Raw genomic sequence first — 6881 nt, forward strand, 5'->3', positions numbered from 1 at the left:
GTGCAGGTCCGTTGTGCCATCATATTTCTGGATATCTGACATTTTAAACCTCTTCGGGATTAATTTCGGGGCCGCACTCGGAGGAAAAGGCCTTTGGATGTACCTCTTCGAATCCGGCCCTTTCAGTAAAGGTGGAGCCCCCGGGATTTGATCCACCCGAGAGTTGTATGTTTAGACCGTCTTCTCGGTTGAGTCTACCCGCTTCGCCAAAGTTTCGAGCATTTTTAGAACCTCGGTGGAGGACCCAGCTCTGGATCCATTTCTCTCAATAACGCGTGCCTCCTCCCTTCTGGGTTCAGCAACACCGCTCGTTTTTTCCGGGGTCGTTGTATCCCCTCCATTTTGCAACCGGGCTATTGCGATTCCTTGTTCGGCAATTGCCGCTCTCTGCTCTTGCAACATTTCAAAAATTAAACGTAAGTCAATATTATCATTGGGTGTACCCGGTTCCTTCCGGTCCTGTTCCTGGGACAAGGTAACAGAATTGTGGGTATTTAGCGGATCAGTGGTCGGTAAGGTGGCATTCTCCTGGTCCACAGTGTTTTGACGGTTGAGGCCCTCCCTCGAATTAACGGGGTTAGGATCAGCGGGGTTTGGTGGTCCCCGTAGACCGTTTCCTTCGTTTTCAGCCACAATTTCGTTGTTATTGACGTGACCAGATTGCCCACTGTCGGCCATTTAGTCCGTTTTCTCAGATACGAACAAAAGGTGTTTTTGATTTAGATGGGTAAGGTAGAGATCAAGATAAAAGACCACTATTATCCTAGCCCCACGGTGGGCGCCAAACTGTTTTCCCCGAATTTGGATAATCAATTAAATTTGTGAGTGGGTATAAGATATGTGGTTAAGTCTCAATCTACTTGATAAAAGAAAGATATAAATATAGATATGATATGAAGAGAGCAATGATAACCGGTGATTTGCTATATACTCGTATGTTTACTGATGCATGAGTGTTACTTGATTAAAGAAATGTAAGAAATAAACACAACAAATATAACCGAAATCAGATAGTTGAGAGAGAGATTTTGTATATATATTGCTACTACAAAGTGTTCTTGATATGAGGAAGTCAACCCTCTCAAAGGAGGCCAATGCCCCTTATTTATAGTGCTGCCCCATGGGCTTCATACAACATAAGAAATAATAAAATAAAGAAAAAGTTCTGAGTTGGATTAAGTAGACCGTACGGTTGGCATTTGAACACAGCAGGACGTCATTGACGCGTGGCAACCGCGCAACGGATCTTACGGACCACCGGCCACGGTCAAACGGACATACGGCCTCGAACAACCGGTCATGGAAGAACCGGACCAAATGACGCCCTTCCTTTACTCCGGTCCAAGCTTTTCCCCGGTTCAGAATGGGAGCCTTCGTGCACGTTCCCGTCCCTTTCTTCTTCGGTCTCACCGGTTTAACGTATACCCGGTTTTTACCGTATACAATTTCTAAGGAACTGTTGCTGCAATCTTTATCAATAGATTGCTATCTCCAGAATAGATAGCCAGGGCGTTCTCAAATGCTTTGTCTTTGTCCTTAGTCCAGGAAGAGCTACTGCATGTTTGGTCGGAGCTCATTTTGTTGGATCTGCAGTGAAAGGTTTGACCGAAAAGGGAAAGTTTCTGAAGAGTTTTATCAAAGTGAAGAACTGCTATATATGATTCTTTGTTAACTGAAGGAATGGAAACAAGACTCCTTCTTTCATAACTACAATAGTGAGATATTAATAAGGGGAAGGGGCAGGTGGCACAATAAAACAGAATGACCGACCAAAACAAATGTTGTTTGTAGATGTTAAGTTGCACATACATCAAGGAAAACAACCAAATTGTCCACAGAAAGGTAAGACTTCAATGAGGCCACTGGCTAACTAAGCAAGATTAATACAGTAACGACTGACTTTGTGGGAAAAAAGACTTTACTTTGGTGACTGATTTTCCTGTATTTAGATACTTTTATTTGTTTTGGAAGGTTCTCAACCATTTAATGCAAAAGTAAATAGTAAATGTCCGATTAATGAACTAGCTCTCACAAGGTAAAAAAGAATGCGGAAAGGGATATTCGTGATGAGCTAAACAATTAGAATTTGACCAGATATTTCTGCATTTGAAATAGGAAGCTAACAAAGTGTAAATCCTTTTTCAATTTTAAACAAATCACAGATGAAAAACTTGAATATGATCAAATGGCAAGAAATTTTCTTAGTTTCTGCAATCTTGACCTTTAAAATAAAAAGGGGGATTTATAAGAATGACCTTAGAGGTGGTTGGTCTTGAATTTTTTACCTCGCTTGTCCTTTAGGCAAAACTTCAAATTCAACAAGCCAAACGGGGCTCAAAGGTTCAAGACCAATGTAAACTTTGTATATGACATTCCTACAACAAGCATGCGAGGTCAGGGTCTTAATTCTTCCTGCAATACTCATTCTGTCCGCTCAACAATTCATCCATCTAAGAGTATACGAGGATCATAATATTGTTCCTTTGGTCTAAATGTTAATATTGCTGCTAGTAGCTTTCTAGATATTCCTGCAACTAGCATGCTGGATCAGGGTCTTAATTCTTCCTGCAATATTCGTTCTGTCCACTCAACAATTCATCCATCCAAGCATATACGAGGATCGAAATCTTGTTCCTCTAGTCTAAATGATTACATTACTGCTAGTAGCTTTCTCGATATTCCTACAACTTGCATGCTAGATCTGGGCCTTAATTCTTCCTGCAATACTCATTCTGTCCACTCAACAATTCATCCATCCAAGCGTATACGAGGATCAGAATCTTTTTCCTCTGGTCTAAATGTTAATATTGCTGCTAGTAGCTTTCTAGATATTCCTGCAACTAGCGTGCTGGATCAGGGTCATAATTCTTCCTGCAATACTCGTTCTGTCCACTCAACAATTCATCCATCCAAGCGTATACGAGGATTGGAATCTTGTTCCTCTGGTCTAAATGTTAATATTGCTGCTAGTAGCTTTCTTGATATTCCTGCAACTAGCATGCTGGATCAGGGTCTTAATTCTTCGTGCAATACTCGTTCTGTCCGCTCAACAGTTCATCCATCCAAGCATATACGAGGATCAGAATCTTGTTCCTCTGGTCTAAATGTTATTATTGCTGCTAGTATCTTTCTTGATATTCCGGCAACTATCATGCTAGATCAGGGTCTTAATTCTTCCTGCAATGCTCGTTCTGTCCAACCAAGCAAGGAACTCATACCTACTTGAGTGGATCCAACCAACTGATTGGTCATTAGCTCTTCTAGTGACCCAACTTTAACGATTGGATGAGTGTACATTCTGGTGCCACCAGCAACTGATGGTTACTGGTGGCACACTCCAGAGGTGCCAGCCGCAGGTTCAGTGATTAGGTCTCCTATACGAAGCAGGAACTCATCCAAGTCAGTAGATGAATTATTCAACTCACTACCAACAGAAGCACTAAGCGAGAATTTCTTGGGGTTCACAGCAGATGGTCCTTCAATAGCACAATTGGTAGCTTGCCCTGGTAAAGATATTACGTCAAAAGCTTCAGTTACATAGTCAGTGATCGGTCCTTGTGAAGGTTCAGTAGTATAAGCAGCATTCACACTTGTGATATCATGAATGCTTCTTCTCCTCTTCGCCTTGCTATTGTCATTTAATCGACTGAAGAACTTTCGGGCATGGCTAGCCACCTGTGTTAGCGTTCTAGATCTCACACAATTCCTCGATATATTCCGCCAATCTCCTTTGCCATGTTTATCCAACCCCTGGACAAACAACCTATTAAAGGAAAGAGGATTAAACAAGTTACTAGGCTTGGAATTAAATTTTGGAATTAAATTGCAAGACAATATCTGCAGAAAACTAATACATTCTCTCAATCAGCACACTTCTTATGCATCTTTGAAATGCTACTCACGGTCGTTATGATTATATGGACATTTTTATTTCCATCTACATCCAACAAACACATCTAAAAAGTTTGCATTACCAATTATAGTGTTATTTTAGCAAACATTTATCACTAATGACGACCTGCAAACCAGCCAAAACAATAGAATATACACAAGGTACAACTCATTGTATGTTACTTTGAGAAATGTATAGGATCATCCACTTATCAAGAAAGAAATGTCAATCTCCTCACTCAGCACATCATTATTCCTTGTTGCAATGGTACAATAGTCCCATTTCCATTCAACCACAGATCTGTATTTCTCTTATATTGAGCAAAAAGGAATAGAAGAATAATTAACCCCGAATATAGTTATTTGAGGAAAAAAATGTGAAAAATCACACACTTAAATTGAACAGTATTTTATACACAAAACTAGAGCTCCGCTAAAAGTAGAATGCTTTGTAAGCAAAGTAGAGTCTAATGACTTTTTTCTCTTTCTTTTATTTATTTATTTGTTTGTTTTTGGGTGATTCAAGCCCAATCTCCACCACCAAGAAAAGGAAAGCAAATATAAATATCGTATACTGGAAAAACAATTCAATACACGAATATGCTATAGTCTATTTAACCTAATCATTTATTGCCATCATCTAACTGCCTTTCCGGTCTTCACATGTTATTCAAATTCATAAGGTACTAAAGAAGAAACTAGAGGTTTTTAGTTATAAATGAACTAAGCTTGGTGGCGATATACCTATATTGTTCACATCACTGTTTGTCAGCAACAAATTCACTTAGATTGAAGCCTTTATAAATCTGATGTCTATAATGCCTCACTCATCTGTTTGCGAGAAAAACAATTATACTGGTGACGCAATGACTTACGTTACAACACTATTATCAAGCTGTACTCCACTCTTCTGCGAAAGATACAAACTTACATATAAAAAAAAAGCACCGCCTTTAATTTTTCTTTAGGAAAAAAAATTAAAAGAAAATTGAAGAAATTACTAAACAAAGAAGAGGGGCTTTCTTCCATATTTTTTGACACCAAATTTTCTGAGTAGCAGGTTCTTATTAGAAAATTTCACACCAGATCAACTTAGATTCTACTTTCCATTTATACATACTATATAATCAGAAATGATTTTAGTTACAGATTAAAGAATAACACCATTTCTGTCATTTTTTTGGACCAAATTATAAAATTGTTGTCAATCTAAAAAATAACAGGAAAAAAGAAGCATTTTGTTGCAAAGAACTTAAAGAAGCAACTTTTAAATCCTTACTGTAAACATAGAAACACATTATTGTAGATTTTAAATAATCAACAATTTAGTTAGATGTTTCAAAAGAGAACTAACATGATAATTAAAAATATGCAGGAAAAGCCCCACCTGTGTTCTTCTGCAGTCCGAGGAATCCCTTTTCGCCGTTCTACCACTGCTCCCGATGATCTACTTCTACGACTGGAACAACTTTGCATTTGCCCATATTTGGGTCCCGATTCAATGTCGCTGACATCTTTAACAAGGTCATTATGATGCTGATTAATTTCTTGAAGAGATTTCTGAGGAACTACTGCTGCAATCTTCATCATTAGATCGCTATCTCCAGAATAGATAGCCAGGGTGTTCTCAGATGCTTTGTCTTCCTCCTTAGTCCAGGCGGAGCTACTCCATGTTCGGTCGTAGCTCATTTTGTTGGATCTAGAAAGGTTTCAAACGAAAAGTAAAGTTTCTAAAGAGTTTTCTCAAAGCGGGGAACTTCTATATATGATTCTTTGTAACCCCTTACACTTGGTTAACTGAAATAATTGCAGCAAGACTCCTACTTTTATAACTACAGTAGTGCGATACTAATAAGGGGAAGGGGCAGGTGGCACAATAAAACAGAATGACCGACCAAAACGAGTTTTGTTTCTACATGTTAAGTTGCACATACATCAAGGAAAACAACCTAATTGTCCACAGAATTATAAGACTTCAATGAGACCACTGGCTAACTACACAAGATTAATACAGTAACAAATGACTTTTTGGGAAAAAAGACTTTACTTTGGTGACTGTTGTTCCTGTATTTAGATACTTTTTATTTGTTTTGGAAGGTTCTCAACCATTTAAAGAAAAAGTAAAGAGTAAATGTCTGATTAATGAACTAGCTCTGGGCCACCTTTGGTATTTCATCCAAATGAGAAATCAAATATCATGACTTTGGGCTGATCCTAAAAATAGCTATCAGTTCCATAGATGTGAATATAACACCTAATATGTGTCTTAGGGGATTACATAGAATTCTTCTCGGAACATATGTACTCTAGACTATTTTATCTATACTACAAATTTAGGGTGAGGAAAGGATCTTTGTAACACTTTTTTGGCACAGTACCACGGTGTAAACAAATTTTACTCATAACTACAATGTGCGACCATCTTATGCGTAGCTCGACTAATTCCAAAGCATACCTGCTATCTCCAGCCAACACTAATGTTGTCTAAAGGGACAGGACGATACAAATTTAGGGGGACGGGACAACTCCTTAACGGGATAACGGGGACCGGGACACTGGCCGGGATAAGCGGGACGAACCTCTCGGCCCCTCCCCTCCCACTAACTAAGAGGACCGGATGGGACGGGTCGGGTGCCTTAGTGGGATTTCTTAATTTTTTAAAATTTTTATTTATTTAAATATTAAGCACCAAAAAAAATAAAAAAGATGATAGTGTGATATAACACTACATAAATTTAGTAAATGAATGCAAATTTAAAATATACTTCAAATTTGAATTGAAAACATTACAAATTCAGCATAGCTACCGGGGTAACTCTTGCTTGGACAGATTAGAAGAAATTACCTATTTTTAAAAAAACATTGCATGATCAAAAGTCAAGTTAATACCCAAAATTCCGAAACAACAGAGAGAGAGAAATCAAGAAAGCAAAAACAGAGTAATAACCTTCATATCTGATATTATTCTGATCGAAATAGGAATAATTTGG

At 38.4% G+C, this 6881-nt stretch overlaps 1 protein-coding gene across 1 annotated transcript; it reads right to left on the reverse strand.

The window, feature by feature from the left end:
* Positions 1 to 3316: 3316 nt before the first annotated feature.
* On the reverse strand, positions 3317 to 5812 carry LOC132600721 (transcription factor SRM1-like). Its single transcript, XM_060314057.1, has 2 exons — positions 5279 to 5812; positions 3317 to 3763 (listed from the first exon to the last, which is right to left on the reverse strand). The coding sequence occupies exons 1-2, from the start codon at positions 5578 to 5580 to the stop codon at positions 3322 to 3324; spliced, it is 744 nt and encodes a 247-aa protein (XP_060170040.1). The 5' UTR covers positions 5581 to 5812; the 3' UTR covers positions 3317 to 3321.
* Positions 5813 to 6881: the final 1069 nt, after the last annotated feature.

This window comes from Lycium barbarum, chromosome 6 (genome assembly GCF_019175385.1).
Source record: "Lycium barbarum isolate Lr01 chromosome 6, ASM1917538v2, whole genome shotgun sequence".
In the NCBI taxonomy this organism is placed as follows: domain Eukaryota; kingdom Viridiplantae; phylum Streptophyta; class Magnoliopsida; order Solanales; family Solanaceae; genus Lycium; species Lycium barbarum.

Coding starts and splice junctions, on each gene's coding strand:
- LOC132600721 (XM_060314057.1), bottom strand. CDS start 5,580: ATGAGCTACGACCGAACATGGAGTAGCTCCGCCTGGACTAAGGAGGAA. Junction 3,764..5,278: donor CGGACTGCAGAAGAACACAG/GTGGGGCTTTTC, acceptor TTCCTTTAATAG/GTTGTTTGTCCAGGGGTTGG.